Source organism: Dipteris shenzhenensis, chromosome 20, assembly GCF_047967505.1.
Source record: "Dipteris shenzhenensis isolate YYH24624 ecotype China chromosome 20, Dip_SZ_1.0, whole genome shotgun sequence".
Classification (NCBI taxonomy): Eukaryota; Viridiplantae; Streptophyta; class Polypodiopsida; order Gleicheniales; family Dipteridaceae; genus Dipteris; species Dipteris shenzhenensis.
In genome coordinates this window covers 9,076,377-9,103,168 of record NC_141615.1, presented here as the reverse complement: position 1 = coordinate 9,103,168, position 26,792 = coordinate 9,076,377, and the positions used below count along the sequence as shown (strand labels likewise).

Here is a 26,792-nt window from a genome sequence, read left to right as displayed (position 1 = left end):
CAATGGATGCTTTCCAAGCGAAGAGAAATACCATGATGGGAAGAAGCACCTGACCATTTAGCATAAGAGAGAATTCTCTTCCAATCATGAATAAAAGCAGTAGAAACAGGACAACCAGGAATTTTCCCCTGAAATGTGGTCATGGCTGCTTTCCAGTGATCTGTAATCCAATGCCCATATGCATGGGACGTCATGTTTCCACAAATAGCTGCTACCAATAGCCCATGGCTGTTTTTGCTGTAAAAAATCAGCAATCATAGTGCTCTTTCTTGCCAACATATGAGACTGAAGATTGAGAATATTCAGTCCCCCATGAGTCTTAGGAGAACAAACAGACTGCATGGGAAGTAGTCGCAAAGCCTTTTTGTGAGATTTGCTTTTCCAAAATATCTCCATAGCCTGGGACATATAGGAAGCCAAATGCTTAAAAGACTAGGGAAGAAGAGGCAGATAAAATTGCACATATGCCATAATGATAGACTGTACTATCCGAAGTCTAACATGTAGAGGCCAAGTGGACAAATGCCAGTATTCCAGCTTCTTGTTTATCTTTTGAAGCACCCATTTGAGCTGTTGTTGAGGGGTGATATTCCAGCCAATGGGATACCCTAAATGCCTCACAATAGTATGGGAAGAGATAATGTGGCCTGGCCACAGAAGTGCATGCCAATCAGCTTCTTTCAATGCTAGAAGATTTGATTTCTGAAAGTTCATATGCAGTCCAGCAGCTATGCCAAAATCGTTCAGAGTATGCATCAAATGAGAGAGATCATTTTGAGAATTCCTGGGCATGAAATATGAATCATCAGCATATGCCTACGCAAGAAACGGCTGTGCCCCTAGAATTTGCAAGCCATGAAGCTGTCCTGTATCTGCAAGATGATCCATATGCAACAATAACGGATGAGTAGCAATGGCATACAATGTCATAGTCCATGTTCTTGACAACCCACCACCAAGCAAACACTGCGCAGTGACATGCGAATAGAGCCAGTAAATAATATGGACCAGCCGAGGGCCAAATCCCAATTTATGCATAGTCTGAGAAATAAAATCCCAATGGACAGTATCAAATGCTTTCGCAATGTCCACTTGCAGAATGAGAACATCTTGTTTAGAATATTTGGCATACTCAATTGCAAGCAAAGCATTGGAGATATTGTCAGTAATCTGTCTTCTGGGAACAAACCCATACTGCCTGGGATGAAGTCGTGCTTGCAAGATAAATCGAATCCTGAGGACAATCATTTTGGCAATGAGTTTGTAAATGACTGGCATAAGAGATATGGGCCGCCAATCAGCGACTGTCTCACATAACCTTTTTTTGGGGATCAATTTGACAAGACCATGTTTCCAAGAAGGAGGAAGAGATTGTTCTGCCCAAGCATGATTGATCATAAGAAGCAGAGTGTTCTTGAGATCACCCCAAAATGCACGGAAAAATTCAACAGTCAATCCATCCCAACCAGGAGAGCTGCCTTTACGTAAATGACTCAAAGCATCATCCACTTCATTAAGCATAAAGGGCTGCTCCAATTCATGAGCCTGTTCCGGAGACAATATAGGCAAGAGATGCTGGAAATGACTAGAGCATTGCAATTCCAATTCTGATTTGGAGGTAGTCCAGGTGCCATCATCTCGCTTGATCCTGCAAATATCCTCCTTTCGCCTATCCGCATGCAGGCTTTTGAGAAGGCTTTGGAGGAGCAGCCCTTATCCAAAAGGGGTTTCATGCGAGCTCGGATTTGCCACTTCTTTAATTTGCGAAGATCATTTTGATGGATGATATGAACCGCATAAGCACAAGAATCCTGTTCAGAGGAGGTGAGCTGCCTATAAGAGCTAATTACATCCATTTGTTGCTTGTGAGATTGAGCCCATTTCAGCTTAAGCCTGAGGTCTCCCATGTAACTCCGTCCATAATCTTGAATAACAGCCTGCCAACGATGGGCAAGACTGATCCAAGCGAAATCCATGTCCTCCTGAGCATGTAAGAGGAGGGGGCGGACAGCCACTCTCACCATGTTCTGAAATTGTTGATGAAGCAAATAAGCACTATTAACATGGAGTAGGCAACGACCAAAAAAAGGCATATCCTCTGTCAAACATGCTATAGATAATGTCAAGCATACTGGAAAGTGATCAGATAGCAAAAGGGAATGATCAACCCAGAGTGCACATGTGAAACTAGCATACTGTTGAGCATGCAACAAATACCATCTATCAAGTCGAGCCCAGTAATGAGTAAAGGCATTGTGACGGTATGTATAGCCCATATCTCTATCCCTTGTTGAGAGCCATAAATCTTCTGCATGCAAGAAAGAAAGCATATCCTCCCAATGTCGAAGCTCAGTGGGGATCATGTGAGAACGATGAGTGATGTTGTCTTGAATGGCAGGCGAGTTATTAAAGTCCCCACACAAAAAGGCATTAGACAGCCATGGATATTGTTTGAGGGAGGCCCACATTCGAGCTCTTGTCGCAGCAGTTTGAGAGGCATAGACAGATGCTATTTCATAAAGATCAGCATGATAGGTGCATCTAATCACCATCCAGCGACCCTGGGGGTCATTGTAAGCAACCGTGGGCTGCATATCATGTTTCACCAGCATGCATACCCCTGAAAAGTGCATTGTACTAGCATAGAATATGTCATAACCAGCGAAGTGGCCTTGCTGGCCAGCCAAGAAGTATTGGTTGTGTTCCTGCAAAGAAATTACATCGGGATGCATTCTATGTACATAGTGCCAAAAAAGTCTCTACTTACTGACATTACAAAGACCTTGAACATTGTATGTAATACAAGTGATTGAAGTAGACATAGAAGATATGTACAGCCGAACCAAAAGGCATAGTAAAAGTAGAAGTTGTCAGGCCTCAGCCATGACATCAAGGTCCACCTGGCATCCTGGATCATTAGCTCTATAATCCTCATCATTGTCACATACAGGGATGCCCTTCTTGAGCACATCAACCCACAGTTGAGAGGTGAGGCTATCAGCAGGGGTAGAGGCCTGACCAGCGGTGGAAGTAGAGGCATCCCAATGGTGAGATTGTAACGGTCGTGGCTTGAGCACAAATACCTTTTTGGGTTGCTGCCAGGCACCTTGGGGAGAGGTAGGAGATTCTGAAATTTCGCCCTTTCCCTTATCCTTTTGCTTGGCTGAAACCTGAACCACATTTTCTTTGGGAGGGACAGATTTAGATGCCACATCACCCAATTTGCTAGGCATAGCCTTAGGCCCCGGACCATAAGTTGGAGGGGAAGTATTTTCTGGAGCAATAGCTGTAGGTGGGAGCTGATGCAGGACTGCAGGGCACTGTGAGGCTAGGTGGCCAAACTTATGACATGTGAAGCAAGCACCTGCAAACACTCCCCATTTCAAATCAAAATATTTTTCGCCCAAGGGAACATCCTCCACCTCTACCGCAATGGAAGGAGGGGTTGGGTGATCTATATCCCAAAGAACACAAAACCGATTTCGATTACCCGAAGGACGGGGTGAGCATACAACTTGCCCCAAAGTAGCTGCCAGACTTGGTAACTCAGCCCTCATATAATCCGGAAAATCCACTACCTCAACCCATACAGGGCAGTGATGTCGAATGAGACCGTGATAATCCTTATTTGGCAACCATGGCATGACATGCACCATTTGTCTGCCATAGAATACAAGGGACATCTCCAATATCTGCTGACGATATGAGGCATCCAAAAAGTGCACTTCATAAAAACCTCAAGAAGCAAAGTATACTCCTTCAACAAAGCAACCTCGCAAAAAAGCCTGAACCCACTGAGCTACATCATTTGCTGAAGGTAGCTTCCCTGGGAAGAAAATGATAACTGCTTGCTGAGAAAACTTTTGGAGAGGAGCGACCAAGGAGGGCAGCTTCAGCTTATACTTAAGAGCCGGGGGAGGTTTGGCCCACTCCTTCCGGCTGTGATGAAATTCATCCTTGAGCATGTCAAAAACATAGTGAGCATCTATAGATGCTGAGGTAGAAAAGTGGACTTGCTGTCTTTTGGAGTCCCGGGACAAGTCCTTCCGGGAATAACTTTTGATATGATCCTCCATAGAGGTAAGTAGGGCAGAATTGATAAAATGGCAGAAAAAACAGAACTGTACGGCAGGGTTTGTACAGGGCAAACAACGCGGAAAAAGTGCAGGGCAAACAGTACGGATAAAACAGGCTTGTACGGACTGTACGGGTGTACGGGACTGTACAGACTGCACGGGATGCTGACAGGGCACGCAGGGACTGTACGGAGGGAAAGGAACTGAACAGAAATGCTGACGGGGCATGAAGGGACTAGACTGTACGGAAAAGCCAAGGGTGTACGGACGTACGGAGGGAACTTCAGAAGGGGAACAGCGATGGCGAGGTAAACAGCAGCGGGATTGCTCGGGGCTGCGCAGGGATGGGCCGAGCCTGTTCGTACGATTGTATGGTAAGCGTACGGCGTCTATACAGGTGTACGGACGGGTGGGGGAACTGTACGGGGACCTGTCTCTGTCTCGACCTCCTCTCTCTCACGCTCTCGAGCCACACCACAACACCACACAAACCTTCTGCTTCAACTACACACACACCAGTTCTGACACACACACACACTTTTTTTTTTTTTTGGTGAAACCAATAACTATATTATTAACATGAAATCAATGTACATGACATTAGACTCCAAAAGAGAGCCTAATGAAAGAACTCAAAAACAGTCAGAAAACACTTCAAGGCTAGTAGCATCCAAGTCCCTCGCAGCATAACTGTCATATAAAGATTGCTTGAGGGACATTCTGAAGAAAGCATTGTGTGTCAGTATAATGTTGGTATTCTTTATACTGACACACACACACACACACTTTTTTTTTTTGTGAAACCAAGATACTTATATTATGAAACATTCATTTACATCTGGGCAGTGCTCAAAAGAGAGCCAAAGCCCTATCCATTAGAAGCAGTAAAAGAAAAGCTGAATACAAGAAACATCCAAATCTTCCTCATGTAAGGCATCATATAAAGACTGCCGCAATGAGGCTCGGAAGAACTCATATGGATGCTGAAGGGGAGAATTTAGATATGCTTGATTGCGCTGTAGCCAGAGGGTCCATAAAGCCCAGTATCTGATCCAGTGGAAGAAAAGAGAATACTGTGACAAAGAAGCTGATAGTTTGCCATACATCCAGAAAATCTGAGAGATAAGAAATAGGAGATTCTATCTAGAAGGTCTCTGGAATATGAACAAAACCACAGTAAATGCGGAATACTCTCAGATGTAAGGTGACATCTTGGACAAAGAGGTGAAGCTATCCTTCTTTGAGCCAATTTCACCCCCTACTGGAAGAATACCAATAATACATCGCCATAGAAAGAGTCATTGCTTCAATGGCATTTTCAACTTCCATATCAATTGCAATCTTCCTTTCCACCAGGCTAATGACTTGTTCAAATGCCATAGAGAATTAGCATGATGGGCAATCCAGGGAGGAGGTAATATCAATCGATAAGCCTATATAAAAGTCAATAAATTCAAAGGCCTAGAGGATATGCTTGTATTTGAAAACCGAAGGTGCCAATCTTGAAGCTTGTCTCTAACATTCAATGTCGGAATCGGAACCAGAGGGAGTAACAGATCAGCAATAGCTTTCCAAATAGGTCTATGATGCATCCCCAGATTGTATTGTCGACATGCCACTGGAAAAGTGAGAATATTTCCTTGCATATCTACCACGTCATCAATGAACCGAATACCCATTTTCATAAGATTGTAAGCTCTGATGGGTTGTTGAATAGCAAGGGGAGAGGAAAACACAGCACTCCAATGAAAACTTTCCATTCTGAGTGAGGAAGCTATAGAAGCAGGATGGGGAGACCATTTGATGTGAGAGAGTACTTGCTTCCAGTCCTGAATCAAGGAATTAGAAAATGGACAACCAGGGATTTTTCCTTGCAATTTGCCAAGTACTACTTCCAATGGATCAACTAGCCAATGTCCATAAGCATTTGTGCTCATCTGTCCACACAAAATTGCCAACATGATAGACCAAGGCTGCTCTTGTTCAAAAAATGTCTTGAGCATAGTGATCTTTCTTGCCAACACATGAAATTTGATGTTTATTATATTCAAACCACCATGCATTCTTGGTGAGCAAAGCAAGTCCATTTTGAGCAGCCGTAAAGCTTTTTTATGAAGCTTAGTTTTCCAAAAAATCTCCATGGCTTGAGACATAAAGGAAGTGAGATCTCGAGATGACCAATGTAATAGAGGAAGGTAGAACTGGACATACGCTAGAACAATAGACTGGACAATTCGAAGCCGTACACGCAGAGGCCAAGTGGAGATCTTCCAATATTCTAATTTGTCCTGAATTTTGTTTGCCACCCACGACATTTGTTGCTTATTGCTGATTTTCCAGCCAATGGGATAACCCAAATGTCTTACTATGTTTTCCGGATAAATAATATGGCCTGGCCACAAGATAGCATGCCAGTCACAATGCTTGAGAGGCAAGAGTTTTGATTTCTGAAAATTAATTTTAAGACCAGCTGCTAACCCAAAATCTGAAAGGGTATCCATCAAGAGGCGAATCTCCAAAGGACTATTCTTTGGCATGAAGAATGAATCATCTGCATAGGCCTGTGCAATGAAGGGTCGTGAACCAGAAATCTGAAGCCCCTCTAGCTGTCCAGTATCAACCATGTGATCCATATAAAGAAGCAAAGGATGTGAAGCGATGGCATAAAGCAAAGAACTGAGAGGGCATCCCTATCGAACTGAACGTTCGAGAGTCCAAGACTCAAACAAATGATTCCCTATAAAGCATTGTGTAGTGGAATCTGAGTAAAGCCAATATATGATATTAACTAGCTTTGGCCCAAAACCAAGTTTTAACATGATTTGAGAAACATAATCCCACTGTACTGTATCAAATGCCTTCGCCACATCCACCTGCATGACCAACACATCTTGATCTGAATATTTTGCATATTCCATTGCGACGATAGTGTTAGAGATATTGTCATGTATGTGCCGTCTTGGAACAAAACCATATTGCCTAGGATGAAGTCCTTCATGAAGGATATCCTTTATCCGATGTCCCAACATTTTGGCAATCAGTTTGTATATAACCGGCATCAAATTGATGGGCCTCCAGCATCCATAGTCTCACATAGAGGTTTTTTGGGCACAAGCTTAACCAAACCATGCTTCCAAGCTGAGGGAAGATGTTGATGCTGCCAGGCTACATTTATAAACTGCAGAATTGGACCCTTCAATTCAGGCCAAAAGGCTTCAAAAAATTCAACCGTCAGACCATCCCAGCCAGGGGATTTATGTTTACCCAAATGCCTAAGAGCTTCACACACACACCGACAAAGCAACACACACACACTCATATATATGTACACACACACAGAGCACAGCGCAGCAAACACACACACTTTTTTTTAAAGTGAAATCCATGTATCTTTATATTACAAGAGGCTGTCCCCAAAGTGGAGAGCAGCAAAATACAAGATCAGAAAATTTCATTGTAACACAAGTAAACAGTGTAATCTTATAAATGTGCCAAACATCTGGATTTGTGATGAGGATAGGTGGCTACTCCTCTGATAGAAGCCCCCATCCAATGGTAGGATCTCCCCCTCCAAATGATCTAATCACCTCATCCATCCTGCGTGTGAGGACAGCCCGCCTCTTATGACGTGTCAATTGTCGTGAGATCTGTCGTGCCTCAAATGACATCAGGTGACCTAAGGCTCGCTCCCATGTGAGGTGGGCTCTCATCTCTCCGCACTCCTTGTCGTCGAACCAAGAGTTTTGAGGCATCTTCCCAGCTCGGGCATGTGTGGATCGAGTTGTGGGAAAAGATCTGGTGGTAACTTCCACCATTGAGCCAAGGGTGTCCGAGGTGTGGCGAGGTCTACATCATCTCCAAGTAGGGCCGGAAGCTCCCAGGCTAATTGGCTCACATATACTAGATCAAGGGCACGGTCAATGTGGATCTAGACACGAGTGGGCGTGGGAGGGACTGGCCTAGTAGATGAAATACAAAAGGCTAGGTATGAGTGGTTAGTACCAAGTGGGAGAGAGAGAGAGAGAGAGAGAGAGAGAGAGAGAGAGAGAGAGGCCGACATATATTCAACCCAAATCTCCAGATGACAATTTAATATTTCTTCAACCTGACTTCCCTTCCCTAAGGTTCTATTCCACCATAGTTTATATTTGCAATTACAAAAGTTCTTAACAATAAAATCTCAGTGCAGTATTGGAAAACAATGTTGTCTTAACTTTGGGGAAACTGCCATAAGACCATTTACCTTCTCATGGTTGTCTCTTACTGTTGAGACCGCCTGATCAGGCAAATTTGTCAGGTGCAAGTTTGAAGTTTCCTCAATGACAGAACTGCAGTGCTCTTCCAAATGCAATCCATAAATTGGCAACGGTCTTCTTGAAATGGCAGCTTGTTTCTGATGGATTGATGTGATAAAGGTTGAAGAAATTGTATTCAGAGTTTCATATGTACCAGCCACTTTGTCAAAGCATGCTACCCCCATATGTCCATCCTTTCTGTTTTCTGAACATTCTGTCATCTGTTGCAAAATGGAGGTATTGCATCCAATATTGCTATTTTGATTGGCACTGCCAGCCCTCACATCTGAACCACCTGTGGGGGAATGTGGCTGTGCATCATCATCCTGAAAAGGAAAAGAAGACCCACAAGACAACTGAGAAAGATAATGATTTCAATCAAACTGACTGCCAAATATTCGGATGTAATTTGGTTCCAAACATTCAAAATAAATCCATGTCTTCCACATATTTGTAATTGTAACTCTGCCTTGGATTCAACAACCATTACTAAAAAGATGCATCCATTTAGCCATTGACTAAAGGACAACGTAAATATTTCAACGCCTACACTGTTCACTAATGCAGCAAGCAGCTACTATACTTGCCATGCATTTATGCAGCAGAACAGCATACATTACAGCCGCTTTCAATCCCAATAATAGTTGCATCCCAGCATAAATACCAAACCATAAAAAACCTCAAAGTTACATCACAGCTAAACTTCATTAAACTATGCCACATTGGAAACCTCGGCTAGGTGAGTTCTTGCAACCTGGCAACAATCAATAAGAATGGCCGCAGCTCACAAAAGTAAGTGGTAGAGGTAGTATTGAACGTGAAATAGGCACCTCAAATGCTATGTGCTCACTGACATCACTGATGACTTCAGAGCTCCACAATCATCTCCTCAATCTGCTCCTAGATTCTCTCAATCATCCTATGTGGCTTTCCACCACCTAACTGTGCTTGTGGGCACCTAACTGTGCCTCTAGCACTCACACATAGAAACCAAGGTGTGCCTGAGGCATACACCTTGAGATATCCCATCAAACCCCCCCTCAAGGGAATGCCACAAGCTATGTCAAGGATATATCTAGTCTCATAGTTTCTCATGCCATCTCATGGTGGTCAAGGATAAATCTATGGCTAGGTTCTCATGCTAGCAAGGGTTCCCATGGGTGTAAGGTAAACAAAAAGGGATACAAAAAGACCTTCCAATGGTTATCTCCCCTGCATGTACATGCACACAATGTCTGCAGGAGGTACCATGGAGCAAAACATACACATGGCCTACATCATAAGGTGACCAGAGGTGTTTACAAAGCACACAAAACACAATAGTTTATTTCATTCATTTTGGAGGACTATCCAGGCTGAGTACCTTAACATAAAAAGAGAGATCTGGAGCATACATAGAGATGATTTAAAATGCATAATCTTCAAAGGATGCCTCATCTTGTGGAGGCACATCAACTGAAAGTAGATTGGCATTTTCTGTCTTTGAAGTTGCTTCCTTTTTTGTAACCATTATCTTGGCAATCTTCAACAAGGAAGCCATGTTGGCTTTTTCTTCCTTTGTAGCATAACAAGACATTGCTTTATGTTTTGGCTTTTCACATATTTTGCATAAGCAAGCCATGAGAGGGTCTAACCCAAGTATTGGGCAGTGTCTTCTCTCTTACAAGGCTAGAATAACAACTGAAAAAGCTTCAGAATATAAAGCATTCAATGTAGCAAAGTCTTGTGACCAAATTTCAATCAATGATGCTTTCACTTATATGCTTCACAGAGGTGGCTAAAATGAAAGCTTTCCAATCAAAACCAGGTATAGCAATTCAAAGCAAAACTGAAGCCACACTTGTACTGATGTTATTGAAAGTTTCCAAAAACCAGAAATGCTAGAATAGCATCTTATGTAGCATCATCTTCAAAAAAAAAACTTGTCAAAACTGTCAAAACCAAAAGACTGAACTTGGAGGGCTTGTAGCTTACTCTTCAGAGCATAGGAAAAGGGGCTTTCTGAAGCAAAAGAAAGCTCACATAAAGATGAACTTCTGGTGCAGAGGTCTGAGGAGATTTCGCGCGACTTTGCTGGCTGGAGCGTCTTCAAAAACGACTGGTTTTTCTCTGTTTTCAGCTTGAATAAGCAACCATTGCTGCTCAGATTTCAGCACAGGATAGCTCTAGGTATGGACTACCTCCCCCTGAAAGGAATTAGAGAAGTATGGAGTATGCTGAGAGAAAAAGCAGAAGCAAAAGTCGACGAACTGCGTGTAATGGCGAGGAAACGAGGGCGTCTTTCTTCAATTCCTTTCAGCCAGGGGTTCGCCCCTTCGAGGTGGATCTCCAGCAGGAAGAGCGTGGAAAATGGTAGAGAACCGGAGGAGAACAGGCTTAAGCAAACTTTGGGAAGAAGAGGAAGAGATGGTGAAGAAGAAGATGGAGAAGAAGATGATGATGTGGCAGAAATGGATCAAGGGGGATCAAATGGCTCTGATACCATGTTGATAAACTGAAAAGAAAGAGTAGAGTGGACACAAACTCAGAATACTTGCATTTTGGAATGAAGAAGAGTGAGGTCCTTAAGTAGGCACCTCATACATGCTCACTGACATCACTGATGACTTCAGAGCTCCACAATCATCTCCTCAATCTGCTCCTAGATTCTCTCGATCATCCTATGTGGCTTTCCACCACCTACCTGTGCTTGTGGGCACCTAACTGTGGCTCTAGCACTCACACATAGAAACCAAGGTGTGCTTGAGGCATACACCTTGAGATATCCCATCATCACCACCAATCTTGCTTTGTACTTGTCTAAGCTCCCATCTGACTTGAACTTAAGCTTGTACACCCATTTAGTCCCGATGACCTTTTGCTTGGTTGGTTTGGGCACTAAATCCCAGGTGTCATTTTTCAAAATGGCATTCATCTCTACCTGCATGGCTTCCTGCCATTCTGGAATATCCTTCGCCTCCTGGAAGGAATGGGGCTTCACAAGTTGAGCCACCAAAGCATAGTTCACAGAGGGAGTCTTCATGTTACGTTGAGACCGCCGCGCTCCGAAACTGCTCTCGGGAATGTCCATGACCCGTGAGTCTGCTAAGGTCTTCAAATACCATTGTGGTAGCTTCTTCTCTGATGGAGGCGCTTTTGATAGAGTTGACTTGGGAGCTGGCTCTGGAATCGCATGCTCCTCCTCCTCCTCCTTACAACTAAAATTTACAGCTTATTCGTGACCACACATTGGATGAACACCAATGAACAGGTGATAGCACTACGAATAACCTCCCAGCCATCCTCTAGTTCAGCAAGCTTATTTCAATAATCTGCCCCAACTTGAGGTATTCTTCCAGTTGTCTTCGTACCTCCGCCTCTTCGGTAAAACTCAACCTATAGGGAGGTCTATTTACAGGTTCTGGCCCTAGGATTAGTTGAATCTTATGCTAAACATTCCACTCTGGAGGTAACCCATAAGGTAGCTCATCCCTAAAACAATCAGAGAACTCCTCTGTTATTTGATCAGCCAGCTTGGCCATCTCTCCATTTTGAGCAACATTAGTACTAGCCGAAGAATCATCAATCGGCTCTACCGATGCTGTACAAAGAAACAAAAACTCTTCTTGAGTTTTTCGAATTTCCATTATGGAAACCAACGGTCCTTGAGGTATATCTTTTTCACCTCGTAAGACATACAGCACATCATTCATCTTGAATTGATAAATGTGCTTTTTCCAATCTATGGCTGGATTCTTCCTAGAATGCCAAGCCTTACCTAGGGCTATGTCTGCATGAGCAAGCTTAGTCATTTCAAAATCAAGCTTCTCAGCATAGCCCTGAATTCGAAGCTCCAACTGGGTAACCCTTTGGTCCCATACTTCAATTGAACTTCCATCTACCATTCTGACTGTATATGCATAGTCAGATGGGCTAGTCATTAGTTTCAGCCTCTTTACAAGCTTGGAGTTAATTACATTGTGCGTTGACGCTGAGTCAAACAACACAATGACATCATGATTAGCTACTTGCCCTTTCATCTTAATTAACTTCGTATCATTAAAGGCTGTATACCCCGTTGCTGCAGGCTTTGACAGGATATTATCAGGTGCACTAGTTACTAACTTAGCAACAAGCACACATAACAAAACAGGTACTGACCTTTGAGAAGATCCCGCTAGCTGAATCTGCATCTGTTCTGCTCTGGGACTTCCCTCCATTTCCACGTCGCATTCTGAGATCACCATCTCAGCCATCCGACGATGATACTTTTTGCCTCTGTATAGTTACAGAGCATTGAATAATATCACTATTAAGCACAGGTATCCGATGGCTCGGATCGATGATTTGCTAGATGCATAACATGGGGTCGTAATTTTCAGTAACATAGATCTTAAATGTGGCTACCATCAGATCCATATTAGAGCCGAGGATATGCATAAAACCGCTTTTAGAAGCAAGTTTGGACATTATGAGTTTTTGATAATGCCTTTTGGACTTACCAATGCTCCAGCTACATTCGTCATGCTTATGAACGATTTACTACGTCCATATATCGGAAAGTTTGTAGTACACTTTCTGGCGATATTCTGATATTCAGTAAAAGTATTACTGAGCATTACGAACACTTAAGAATAGTGTTCAGTACTTTGAGGAAAGCTAGTCTTTATGTAAATAAAAAGAAAACTATACTGTGTACGGTAAGACGTGAATATTTACGAAATGGATCCAAAGAAAGTGGCTGCGATACTGACTTGGCCAATCTCTCATAGTTTGACGCTTTGCGATCATTCTTGTCCAATTTTAACGAAGGCATATCAAAGGATATTCCGAAATAGTATCGCCATTGACTGATCTGACCTCAGATAAAGTACCTTTTATATGGGGACAGAATCAACAAGAAAGTTTTAACCCCACAAAACAAGCTCTGGTCTCAGGACCGGTGTTAAAAATAGTTGATCCCCAGAAACCGTTTTTCCTTGAAACCGATGCAAGTGGCATTGCGGTAGGAGCAGTTCTCCTTCAAGAGGGAAGGCCAATAGCCTTTGAAAGCAAGAAGCTTTCTCCCTCTCAACGAAATTGGCCAACTCATGAATTAGAGTTGTATGCTGTTGTCCATGCTCTAAAAACATGGAGACATTATTTGTATGGGTCAGAGTTTTATGTTGATGTTGATCACGATACTCTGAAACATTTTTGTAAACAACCTGACTTGAGACGCCGCCAAGCTAGGTGGGTTGAACTCATGCAGGAGTTTAACTTGGACGATTCGGTACCAAAGAGGAAAGGATAATAAAGTTGATGATGCGTTGTCACACATTATGCATAATATGAGTTTCACGGTGTTAGAGAGTGCTCTAATGACCGAGATTAGAGAAACTCAAAAGGTGGACGAGTTCGTCCAGAGCCTTTGGCCTAAGGCTCATGTATTCAAACCCGGGGAGAAGGATGGCCTGGCATCCAGAAAAGGCCAAACTTATGCAAGATATGCCATAAGGGATGGTATGCTGAAAAGAAATGACAAGGTAGTAGTACCTAATCAGAATAATCTCATGCAGAGAGTCATTCAACAATGCCATGATAGCCCATGTGCGGGACATCCAGGAGTCGAGAAGACATATGATATCGTGAGACGAGATTTCTTTTGGCCAAAGATGAAAAAGCATATTCATGAATATGTGACACGTTGTTTTTCCTGTCAGGTAAGTAAGGCAGAGCGGGTGAAGCCACCCAGACTTTTACAGCCCTTGGAGATACCACTGAGTAGGTGGGAGAGCATTTCCATGGACTTTATTGTAGGTCCGCCTACGACACAAGGGGGATATGATTCTATCCTTGTGGTGGTTGATCGTCTTACCAAGATGGCTCACTTCATTCCAACTAGAGAGTCTATTAATGCCCCGCAAGTGGCGGATTTGTTTATTAGACATATATTTCGTTTGCATGGATTACCCAAATCCATAGTGTCAGACAGGGATGTCAAATTTACCGGTCATTTTTGGACTGCGGTGTTTGAGACACTAAGGACTGAGTTGCAAATGAGTAGTGGGGATCATCTAGAAACGGATGGTCAGACGGAAAGAATCAACCAAATTTTAGAGGATATGCTTAGAGCATATGTGTCATTGAGGCAACATACATGGGACAAGTAGTTGCCATTGTTAGAATTTGCCTACAATGATAGAAAACATTCCTCTACAGGGTTCAGTCCGTTTGAGCTGAACTATGGTTATAGACCAGCGAATCCAACTACAGTTGGAGTACCTCAGAAAGTGCCTAGTGCCGCGAACTTTGTGGTTCAGATGTGGGATATGCTAGCACTTGCGAGAGCTAACATCCACCAAGCTATGGATAGAGCTAAGGTATATGCAGATGAAAACAGATCCGTTAGAGAATTTAAGGAAGGAGAAAAAGTTTTTCTCAGAGTTCCTTTGCATTCTAAGTCTTTGACTGTAGGAGAGTGTGCTAAGTTATCACCTCGATATTGTGGGCCATGGTTAATTCTAAAAAGAATAGGCAAGGTAGCCTATAAATTAGAATCGCCACAGGGTTGTAAGATGCACCCAGTGTTTCATGTTTCTTGTTCAAAGAAATTTTTGCATACAGGTGACTCACTAATCGAGGGTGTTATTTTGTTTCAGGAGATAGAGGATAATGCAAGATGTAAACCAAAGGGAATCCTGGACCGAGGAACAATGCAAGTACGCAACCGGAAGATACCCACGGTGTTGGTTGCATGGCATGGTCTACCTCTATCAGAATCTACCTGGGAATCCGTATACCAATTACAGAGAGTGTTCCTAGACTTTATCATCGAGGACGCTGATGCTTGAAGAGGGAAGGAATGTTACGCTCAAGTTGAGGCAACATGACCTCGGAAGGGTCAGTCGGCATTTTCCTTTAAAGGATCAATGTTTGTATTATATTTGTTTAGGCTTCATGTAAATGACCAAAAAGGAATCAAGGTCAAGGTCCTTGGTGAGGATGTTATAGCACTAGACTAGGTGGATCTAAGGCTAAAGGGTCTAAATGCATTAAATGTGCCAAGGGGCAAATGATTTAATGATACCCCAAGAGAGGGGTAAATGATGCATTTAGGAGGTACCTTAGAATGAAGACATGTGGCATACTAGATCCATCTAGGGAATTGTGGGCTCTGGTCTTCAGCTTGCAAGTCCTTCTCACGTTTTTATGATTGAAATAAGCTTGCTGAACTAGAGGACCGCTGGGAGGTTATTCGTGGTGCTATCACCCGTTAATTGGTGTTCATCCAATTTGTGGTCACGAATAAGCTGTAAATTTTAGTTGTAAGATAAGGACGGCAAGCTGAAGACCAGAGTCCACAATTCCCTAGATGGATCTAGTATGCCACATGTCTTCATTCTAAGGTACCTCCTAAATGCATCATTTACCCCTCTCTTGGGGTATCATTAAATTATTTGCCCCTTGGCACATTTAATCCATTTAGACCCTTTAGCCTTAGATCCACCTAGTCTATAACACCCTCACCAAGGACCTTGACCTTGATTCCTTTTTGATCATTTACATGAAGCCCAAACAAATATAATACAAACATTGATCCTTTAAAGGAAAATGCCGACCGACCCTTCCGAGGTCATGTTGCCTCAACTTGAGCGTAATACTCCTCCTTGGGATCTTCAATCGTCTCCACCTCTCGATGGTGACCTTGGGTGGGGGTAATGCTGGAAGTTCTCGAACCTCTTCTGCAGGCTGTGGCTCAGTCTCTTCAAAGATCACATCCCTACTGATAAGGATCTTCTTGTCCGGGTCAAATAGGCGATAGGCCTTGGACTCTTCGATGTATACCACAAAGATACAGCTCCGCCTATGGGGATCCAGCTTTGTCCGCTCATTTTTATGTACATGCACAAATGCTTTAGAACCGAAAGCCCTTAAATGAGATATGATGGACTTCTTACCATAGTAAGCTTCGTATCGAGTCTAGTCATCAATAGCCTTGGCCTTGGTTCTGTTGAGGATGTGAATGACAATGTTCATGGCTTCACCCCAGTAGGCTTTCGAGAGATTCCTCCCTCGCAACATGGTCAACCCTGTCTCTATGACGGTCCTGTGCTTTCTCTCAGCAACTCCATTCTGTTGAGATGTGCGAGCTGTAGTGAGCTATCTCTTAATCCCGTGCTTCTTGCAGAATCCATTGAACTTGGTAGATGTGAACCCTCCCCCTATGTCGGTGCGGAAGGCTTTGATTACCTCCCCGCTCTCCTTCTCTACCTGGGCCTTCTAGTCTTTGAATTTCTCGAAAGCCTGAGATTTCTTGGCTAGGCAGAATACCCAAGTCATGCGACTAAAATCATCCACTAATAAGAGAGAATACCGCGAACCTGCAAATGAATTTGTCGACATTGCGCCGCAGATGTCGGTGTGAACCAACTCGAGCGGCTTCTTGGCCCGTGATGAGGCCTCCTATGGGAACTTGTCCCTGTGTTGCTTGCCTTCCACGCAAGCCCTGCAGACACGATCTTTGCCTGCAATCGGTGGAAGCTCATCCACCATCTTTGTCTTTCGCATCTCCAAGAGAGTGCCATAGTTGACGTGACCGAACCGCTCATGCCATAATCTGGATCTGCCATGGTCCCCGTGCACCAACAGAGTGTTGAGCCGATATAGCCCATGCTCCTCGACACCTTGAGCCACCACCTGTCCATTAACCGACATATTGTGATAGTGACCTTGCCGTTGTCAAATAAGACCAACATATTGTGCTTGTCCATCTAATAGACAGACAATAGGTTTTAGCACAAATTCAGTATATACAGTACAACGGAAATCAACTCCTCGTTTCCTGCGGTCGTGATGAATGGAATACTACCGACACCCTTCACAGGGCATGACCGGTTATCCCCCACAGTCACCTTGGAATGGAGATGCATACCTTCCATGGTTTTGAACCACTGCTTATTGTCATACATGTGCTTTGAAGCTCCACTGTCCACATAACAACCTTCCTCTCCTTCACTGACTGCATAAGCGGAGCAGTACTCAGTGATGATGAAGAGAGCGCCGGTCGTGACATTTGCCGATTCGGTCTTTGGCTCCTCCTTGAACTTAGACTCCTTCTTGAGGCCCGCCTTCTTCTTGCGGCACTCTTTAGCAGAATGACCAAGCTTCTTACAGTAGAAGCACATCATCTGCCTCTTTTTCTCTGCATCCTCAGTCTTGCTTTTGTTCTTGGAGTCTTTGAACTTACCCTTGCTGGGCTTGTCCCTTGCCATGAGAGCCTTCTCGTCCGATTGAGTAAACAATTTTTCCCGAGCCTCTTCCTACAATAGTAAAGGCCCAAGCTCCTCGAAGGTGAGAGGCTTGTTCCTCTGTCCTGTAGTGACCGTAGTCACGAAACTCTTAAGACTTCGAGGTAGCTTGCATAAAATCAACAATGCTAGTTGACGTGACTCTACCTTCTGACCAACTGCCGCGAGCTGGTCCCTTACCACCTTGACTTTTGTCAGATGGTCATGAGCATTGTTTGCCTCAGTCATGTCCACATTGTACAGTTGATGTTGGAGCATTAGAATTCGAGATGTATTGTCAGTTTCATGCAAATCCTTCAAGATACCCCACGCCTCTACAGACGTCTCGGCTATCTGGATGTGCGGCAGAACACAATCCGCCGAGGTCCCAATGATTAATGCTAGGGAGTGGGCATCTCTCTCTTCCCAATTCTCAAGCTCTTCACCACCCACTGGAATGACCATCTTCCCCTTGCTGTCCAACAAGTCTTCCGGTTTTGCCTCCACCCCCATTGTTAGCTTCCACAACTTCCGGGCCACTAGATGGCTCCGAATTTTCCTATTCCAGATCGGGTAGTTTGACCTGTCTAGCTTCCCTAACTCTCCGAAGTTCGGGATGGTGAATGAGAGGAATCTGGAGGAGGAGGAAGAGAAGGGGCTGAAGAGGCAACAGTAGAATCTTTGTCCTCCATCCTTGCTATAATAAAGAACAGTAATCTGAAACTGAATTTACAGCGGAGAACTTGACCACGCAGCAAACCTGAGTGTCGACTGCAGTCGCCTACTTGCTGAGGTACTTTGATCTAGAGCTGTGAACCTAGCTTTGATACCATGTTGGAAATAGAGGATAAAATCACTCACACCTCACTCCCGATCTAGCTCATACAACGCAAATATATTATTCCACAATCGTGGGCAGACAAAAGCTCAAAGGATGAGCGTGTGCAAACAGCTCCATGATGCTGTCAACTGCTGTGCAAACCACCCTACTATCTTCATGGATGAGGATCTCACACCTATGCAGGTGGAAGAGCGGTGCACCCTGCTTCAGCAGCGAGATGTAGCCCGTCAGGAGGGGAAGTGGGCTGTCGTCCGAGATGGCCACCTATTAGTTGGCCCCCGCCGCCGAGCCCCACCAGGTACTCCAGACACGGTAGCAGACTCCCCCCCCAAATAGGGAGACATGGTCTATGAGATTCAGACTCAGCACACAGTACCCTTGGCATGCACCATATGGAACTGTAATGGTACCCTATGGTCTGACCCTGGGAACTTCTCAGAGTCATACACTGGACGCGACATCGTTTTCTATACAGAGACACATCAGAGCCCCGAGCGCCCTCTCTCCTCGGTCAGTGGCTATACCTGGGAGTCAGTATTCTGTGAGGAGACCAGATATACTGGGGGGTCCGAGGGTCAGGCGGAGTTGCAGTACTCCTTCGTTCAGTGCTCACGAGCTTGATATCCGTGGTTAGACAGGATGTCCATGCCCGTTACCTATGGCTCCGGTTTCGACGCCCCTCCACACGCGACCTCTTTATTGCAGTCTGCTACTTTCCTCCTGAGACGTCACATTTCGCACGGATGCTTCGTGAGGATACGGGGGTATCCCCCTATCTAGATCTCTACTCAGACATTGTGGAGTTCTCCAGACGCGGAGAGGTCCTCCTAGTTGGGGATTTCAACGCAAGGACAGGTGCACATCAGACATCACTCCTGGACTTCCACTCAGATCCGGTCCTATTACCTGAGATGGACACAGAGAACTCAGGCTTCCCCCGCTCCTCGGTTGACAGTCGCGCTCCCGTTACTGCGTATGGGCAAGCTCTTTTGGACCTTGGACGTATACATGATCTGGTCATCTACAATGGACTAGACCGGTGGCCTGCCTCCTCTGGTTTCACATGTTTCCCACATGGCGGAGGAGCCAGTGTCGTCGACTACATTCTGGGATCTCTTGCTTTAGCCCCACAGATCACTGACTTCCACACTGCACCCTTACCCCCAGGAGCCGATCATACTTACCTGTTCTTTCATATCCTTGCGCCCCGAGCCCCTCCCAGCCATACCCCGCACTACACTACCTATCATGATATACACTTTGATCATAACCTCTCACCTGATTACTCAGCCCACCTAGCCTCCCTCCTCAGACACATAGACACCATACCCTCTCTAGATCACCGAGCCACCCTTATCCCCACTCCCTTCACAATGCAGCCCGCCACATTTTTCCTTCCACTACTCGGTCCACCCGCCCTCCACCCGCTGGCTCCACCCCTTGCAATAGCTGGTATGATGACAAGTGTAAAGCATTACGGCGCACACTCTGACTCACGACCCAGCGAAACGCTAGGGCCAACCCACGTCTCACCAGGAATTATCGTCGACTAGTCCATCGCAAGAAGCTAGCCTTCCTGCGTCTTCTGCTACTGGTCTTCAACAACACCTGGATGGACTTCAGGTCTTCTGTGATACACATGACTTGAAGGTCAATCTTGGGAAAACCAAGGTGATGATCTTCAACACTTCCAGACCTGCTATGCACCGAGAGCAGTTCCTCTTCGCTGGCGACCCTGTTGAGATAGTTGACTCTTACACATACTTGGGCGTTGTCTTCTCAGGCCCGATCTTCATGATGCGCCCGGCCATGCAGGCCAGGATCAACCGGGGATACGCCGCTCTTACCAAGCTGGAGCGACAGTGCTACCACTCCCACTTCCAGGACCCGTGGACCAAGTCTCTCCTTTTTTATTCTTTGGTCGGCCCAGCAAGCATGTACGGTAGCCCGTGGTGGAGAGTCGACCTTTCAAACACAGAGTGGGCTCGAGTCGAGCGCCTACAGATACTGATGTTTGCTCGGATGATCCGCAGCAAACCATCGGTACCACACCAGATCATTCTAGCAGAGTTCGGCGCCTCACCCCTACAGCTTAATGCAGCTTTTCAGGCTATCACCTATCTCCACAGAGTCAGGGATTTCAGCTCCTCTGCCGACGGTTGCCTCCACCTACCTTAGCTAGCCCTATCCTCCTCTATGGCCTTATCTGTTGATGGAGACCAGCGATGCTGGTATAGTCGTCTTTCCAGTTGGTTCACCCGACTGGGCCTCGACTTAGACCGGTTGCCTCCTTTTCAGTATAGCCTCGACGCTCCACCATCTCCCCTCTCCCCCATTGACTAGGAGGTCAACCGGCTCATTCGAGCGGATCTGCTCCAGCTCCACACCTGGCGAACATGGCTTCTTCACTCCGAGCTTCCTGTAAAGCTCGACTTCTACCGTCGACACTGCCTCCAGATCTCATAGGAGGGCTTCATCACACCTCCGGATCTCCTCGGACCTCGGATACACACAACTTCATCTACCACATGCGCTCCGGATCTCCCTCGGTCAGTTTAGGGTCTCGTCACACCGATTACGGATCGAGAGCGGACGCGCAGAGGGTATCCCACGAGAGGACCGCCTTTGCTCACTTTGCAACTTGCAGGAGATCGAGTCGGAGGAGCACTTTGCTTTCAGATGTCCTATCTATTATGCCATTCGAGGCCGGTACCACTGCCTCTTCCGCGACGGATTCGGCCCCCTCCCACACATGCTGCAGTTCCCGGATCAACAATGCCTAGCCGCTTTCTTACATGAGATGACTCGCCACCGAGATACCTCTCTCCGAGCACGGTGACACGAGCACCACACACAGCGTGAGGACACCCAGCGGCCTATCACTGATTTCTTCTAGTCACAGGATACCTCTCCTCAGTCTAGCCGACGACGCGGACGTGAGCGAGAGCCAGAGCCACGACAGCTGCGCCAGCGGACAGACTCACACATCCCCTTGTTATCTCGTCTCTGCTCTCTGCCCGTCCCACCGGGGTTACTGTTGCCCTCATCCACAGGGCCACCCACCGCCCCCGACAGCCGAGCTCGATTAGGCCGCGTGACATCAGAGGCCAATCATCTATAGCAGGGTTTTTTCCGGCCTCCCATTTGACGGCCCCTCTATGATTGGTCTCCGACGATCACCACCTGCACATATATACTGTATCTCCCCCCTCTGCCCCATTTTTGGTGCCCCCCCCTTCTTTTTTGTATCATCTGGAGGTAGACACATATTTTTTGTATCAGGACTAGACACACCGTCCTTCATAACCTCTTTTTTGCAGAAACGGTTGGCTGGCCCATTTCGAAACCGCCACCGTTATGCTCATTGTATCAGTTATCTTTAGTCTCATAGACCTTCACGGTCTCCCGAAGACTTTAATAAACTTTCTTTCTTTCTGCGCGCTTGCCTGTGCAAGGCTGTCTGTGCAAGTGATGGGAAATGAGGGGGGGAGAGGGGGCTTTATATAGGCCCTGCTTGGGGCTGTAAAAACCGACCAGCAGGGGGTCGGCCCCCTGCTTGCAGCACCGACCTGTAGGCTGGCCTCCACCGACCTGGTTAGTTGGCTTGGCCCAACCCTATAGAAGGGCCTATGTGCCCAGCACATGGGTTGCTGCTGCCGTGCCGTTTCCTGCTCCATGAGCTGCGTAGAAGGGCCGCGCCCCTCTCTGCTGCACCGGTTTCCAGCCTGGTAGGTCCTCTGTCCCCTACCCCCCTACAGTCCCCTGCCCCCTTGTCCCCTCAAAATGGGGGCTCACAGGTGGGGCAGTGACTTTTCTAACAGGAATATAGTAGATAATTAAGGTGTACGCCAGTAGCGACGAGAAGGGAATGCTGTAATTCAAAACTTTTGACTATGTGTCCACAAGAGAACTCACAAAAAGACCAAACTTCAAGAGTAGTTCACAAAATGCCTCAGAATATATTGCAAAAATCTGAGTTAAAATAAGGTGCACAAGAGATCTCAAAACCCTCAGCAATCTGCTGCCCTGGATGCTCTGTGGTGATCACAAACTTTGCTCCTACTTCTATCCTTGCACTCTCTTTGGTTACATGCTTCTCAGTGAGCTTCACTGACCTTGTGCAGTGCTGATTCCTTGGACAGCGCCCTCCCACAGACTTGCGCTACCCTACTGGCTGTAGGTATGTACCCTGGACTGCTCCCAAAGGTAAGGGATGCTTCCAATCTTTACTTTATCCTCCTCCGGTGTCCCTTCTTGCCACTGAAGTCTGTTGCGCATTCTCTGGACCACCTCCACTGGATGTCGGCCTCCTTGCTGCTCTTCTGGACAGCCTGTTGTGAGTCCCAATGCCTGGAATGAATGGATAGAAATCCCCCAAGGCTGGAGGCTTCTCTTTGCCAGCGGATGTGCGCTTGGGACGTACGCAGAAGCTCGGGAACCATCTTACCGATTCTTTCTGGCACAGGATTGGAGAAAGTGATAACAGCATTGCTGCCCTGAAGAGGCGCCCTGTAGCGCTTCCCCATTATATAGAGGGCTGGAAGCCCCCCAGACTGGCCCACTTGGTCTATGAACCAACCATTCTGCCACAAACTGGAACAACCCAGTCTGAATCTGCTGCCACTTCTGCACCTATAAAATAGCACCTCCCTGCAGCCTCCGCCTGACCAAAACAGGCACCAAACTGCTGCATGGCAGCTGTGCACCAGAGGGCTCTGTTCCACCCTGTTTCCACTTGCTTGGGTGCCCCGACCTGCTCCATTTCTTCTATGTTTTCTATCCAGGTCTGCAGCCTACTGCCATAGCCCAAACAGCTGCGTCAAGCAGTCTTTGCAGATCTTCTAGTGCTCCAGGATGATGCAGACTTCATCTCAATTACATGATAGCTTTCTCTGCTGTCCTTGCTGCCCACCTCTGAAGGTGAGCCACCATGTGAATTTTTCTTTCCACCTTGATCTGCCCATATGGCATCCATATTTGATGTTAATACAGCAGTCTCTCAAGCGCCCCCAATCTATTACCATGTCCCCATACTCTCCTCATGCTGGGGTTTACAATTGGGAGAGTGAACCCTGATGTGTGGAGAACCGCATCCTAGATGGGTTCTTGAACTGGTCGTACGACTAGCCTCCAACCCTTTTGGACTGCATAGAGAACCGTGTCACCTTCTTGGTTCCAAAGAACTTGAATAACGTGTAGGCAAAGAGCTATGCTAGGGAAGACTCCTAGCCAATGGATACACCTATTTGTGTCTACTTCTTTTGTCCCATCTAACCAATACCACGGGGATGGCTGTATCAATCTACCCAGTATGTATGCATGCAGCACAGAGGTCCTGAGTGATGATGTACATCTCTCATGAAGGCAATTCCATGAATGCACTGATGGTAGATGTAAAGTGTCCTCTCCCATCTAGACCATTACATGTAGCTTTGGTGACCAAGATGATCGCCTGAATCATCTCGAATGGCATCATTCCACATCATGAGCTGCCCATCAATCTCATCCCATCTTTGACGTGGTCCGTGTAAGTGAGTGTTTGATCTGTTGCCAAGAATCTCTGCCAGTAAAGGCATGAGGGAAGTCTAGTGTTGGCTTCTATGAAAATCCACATCATGCTTTGCAGCCAATCACCACCTCTAGAGGAAGTACTGCTAGTTTGGTGGGTTACAAAACCCTTCCATGGCTGGTTGCCAAGGATAAAGGTTATGCTGCCAAACCCTAGTAGGGCTCTATACTAAATGTTAGGATGAAAGATGTTCAATCCACCTTTATGTATAGGTAAGAAAATACTACTGTACCCTAGCTCTGGTCGACTGTGCCATCACAGCTCGGCCAAAGGTAGTTCCGGATCAATCTCTTAAGCTGACTAATGTATATATACGAGAATCTCGAACAAGATGCAATACATCAAGCACAAACCATAAGTATCTAATTGATTACCAGAACTCTTGAAGCCAAATCTAGAATAGTTTCACTCGAACACAACAATTTCCTCCTCATGGACTCTAGAACTAGAGCAAACTATTGAATGGAGCTGATGTCCACACCTACATGGAATCCCCAAGTCTTTAGCAATAGAGCCCCTCTCAATCCAAGGGAAGCCAAGCTCAATTCCCCAAGTTGGTGTGTCCGCGACATTGATTCACTATCATATGTCCACGCATTGAGGGATGCCATGGACAGCTACAAGTTTCATCCCATAAGTTGAGGATTGAGGCAAGGAGAGCTCCAAGCATACCCCGAGAGTAGAGGATCTACAAACTATGCACAATGGGGGAGGTCGGGACAAAGGAGCATTTTCTATGTGTCTGTCTAGTCTACTATGAGATCCAAGGACGATACCACTCTCTTTTAGGATGGGCATGGTTTTGATCCACTTACTTTCCTGACAAGGTTTGTATTGGGCTCTACCTGTTTGAAATGCGATGACACAGAGATACACTGATGTGACAATCTAGAGAGCAGCCAGGGGTGATGCCATAGGGTACTGAGGTCGACCGAGCACAGATACAAGCCACACACTTCTATGCATCTGAGTCAGCTCCAAAGGAGGTTGAGGAGGAGGAGCTAGATGAGATGAGGGCATCCTGGAGTAGCAGTGTTACCGAGCGAGATGCAAAGACCACATGTAGCACGGAGAGAGACCAAAGCACAGACGATCAAGGTCCGGTCTATCTCAGCTCTCCTTAGAGGAGATCGCCAGAGACGAGGCGTCACCCTTGACGTAGTCCATCGGATATAGAGATCGAGGACACCACGCCCTCTGCCACCAAGAGACACAACTCGACAGATGCATATACGTGAGCTCTTTGCATCTCATCAGAGAGCCACCATGATGCCAGGATACATGGATCCTAGACATGTACTTGGAGCACTTGCTTTGAGCACTTGATATATTCATGCTATTTTGATGCTTATTTTGCTATTTTGCTGATTACTAGTTTAGCATTTTAGCACTCATCAATGGCCTTAGTGAGCCCTTTTCTTCAGCCCACAGTGACTTGTATGAATTACTTTTGGTTTGTACTTTGTCTCATAGGCATGTGAGGCCTCTTGAAGACGTTAATACAACTCTCTCTCTCTCTCTTTCTCACTTCTCGCCATTGAGCTTTGTATCTCTCGTTTCCTCACCACATTATTCTCTCATTTCAGCTTGATTCTCTTCATGCAGGCATCTACTTCATAAGACCACCATGTAACTATGATTTAGATCTCTTTGACCCTCCGCCGACAATAAAACTCTCTCTCTCTCTCTCTCTCTCTCTCTCTCTCTCTCTCTCTCTCCAGAGGGACGGTCCCCCCCACCACTCACTGACACTTAGGTGTGGTCTGATTATGCACGCACGCTCTATGATATCCCAAATCAGCCAGCCCCTAACCTATCACATATACCACGCCCCACATCCTGCACCCTCTTCACTAAGGGGGGGGGTAAGGGATGCCGTAATGAAACTTCATAATGGCCGAGCGAAGGATCATGAGGGACTATGCACTGAGTTCATTGCATATGGGATTAACCTCCTAGCCCCAATCTTAGCCAATATATTTAATGAAGCCGTTTGCTTGGGGTTTCCACGCACCTGGACCATCAACACTATCTCACCCAACCACAAGGCAGGGGATCCCATGAACTCGGAGAACTATAGGACCATTATGATTGGACATGTCATGTCCAAGATTTATGCATCAGTACTTGATTCTGAGGTCAGCAGATTTGCGGAGTGTCGAGGACTTAGAGCAACGGAACAGGCCGATTTTCAAGCGGGATCATGGGACCATGGACCACATTCTCGCACTCAGATGTATCATCGAGGAGGCGAGGGCACGGAAGCAAAGGGTTTACTGTTGCTTTGTGGACTTCTGCAAAGCATTTGATACCGTTTTGAGAGCCCCTCTCATACGAAGCCTACAGGATATGGGTTACAACCAGGAGATCATTTGGGCTATCATGGCACTTTATGAGCGAGTTTCAGGCAGAGTCCGGACAGGATCTGGATGGACAGACGAGATCATGAGCACTATCGGGGTCAAACAAGGGTGCTCATTATCACCTACCTTGTTTGGCCTCTACATCGACAAGCTCGACACAGTGATGCAGGCACAGGGTGGGGTAGGTTGCTCGCAATCTAGACAGATACTAGGTGAAGAGCTACTAGCTGGAAGATCTGATCTGATACAATGGACTGGGAAGGTTGCCTCTTTATAGCTATGAGGACGGTAGTCGGATCAACGTAGTCGGTGAAGCCGACCAATCAACCTAGTCGGTGGAGCCGACTAGTCGTCCATGGAATATTCAGTTAATATCCCTAAACGTCCTTGCTCTCGCCCC

General features: G+C 45.9%; 1 protein-coding gene across 8 annotated transcripts in view; it reads right to left on the bottom strand.

Annotated features, from left to right (window-relative positions):
* The window catches only part of LOC147889233 (MAP3K epsilon protein kinase 1-like), a 182,418-nt gene that overhangs the window by 86,350 nt on the left and 69,276 nt on the right, over window positions 1-26,792 (bottom strand). For all 8 annotated transcript variants that reach the window (XR_015542874.1, XM_087391390.1, XM_087391386.1 and 5 more), the window contains one exon: window positions 8,320-8,697. Coding sequence is in view for 7 of the 8 variants with exons in the window: in XM_087391390.1 (XP_087247516.1) it covers window positions 8,320-8,697 (378 nt within the window). In the remaining variant the exon portion in view is untranslated. The remainder of the gene's footprint in view (window positions 1-8,319; window positions 8,698-26,792) is intronic.